Source organism: Charadrius vociferus, unplaced genomic scaffold, assembly GCF_000708025.1.
Source record: "Charadrius vociferus isolate BGI_N301 unplaced genomic scaffold, ASM70802v2 scaffold783, whole genome shotgun sequence".
NCBI classification, from domain to species: Eukaryota; Metazoa; Chordata; class Aves; order Charadriiformes; family Charadriidae; genus Charadrius; species Charadrius vociferus.
Window position 1 is genome coordinate 314573 of NW_009647834.1, and position 412 is coordinate 314984.

The following is a 412-nucleotide window of genomic DNA, read 5'->3' on the forward strand; positions in this document are numbered from 1 at the left end:
ACGTGCAGATCGCCCTGGATTTCCTGAAGCAGCGACAGGTAAGGGCTGGTTTAGGCTCCCCCAGAAGCAGAGTTGGGGGATTCGTGGTTCGTTCTCCTCGGGGGGCTCTCGGGAAGGGGGTCAAGAAGCAGCATCAGCCTGTGCCGGGGTGTACCCATCCCTGCGGTGCCGGTTGAGGACGGCTGTCAGGGGACTTTTTCCCCCCCCGTAGGCGTTGTGCACTCTCAGAACCACCCATGCGGCGCAAAAACCACTATCAAAATGAGAGACCGGACTCCAGTTCTTGGAAAGGATTTACACATGTCGTGGGTGGTCACTTCTGCGCCCCGAAAGCCTCACCCGGGGGGTTCCCCGGCAGATCCCGGCGGTGGGGATGTGTGGCTGTGGCACATCCGTACCTTCCCGCCAGCTT

At 60.9% G+C, this 412-nt stretch overlaps 1 protein-coding gene across 1 annotated transcript in view; it reads left to right on the top strand.

Moving 5' to 3' along the window:
- Positions 1 to 412, top strand: part of MACF1 (microtubule-actin crosslinking factor 1) — a 166058-nt gene that overhangs the window by 52506 nt on the left and 113140 nt on the right. Inside the window, 1 exon segment of the mRNA XM_009882791.1 lies at positions 9 to 38. Coding sequence (XP_009881093.1) covers positions 9 to 38 — 30 coding nt within the window.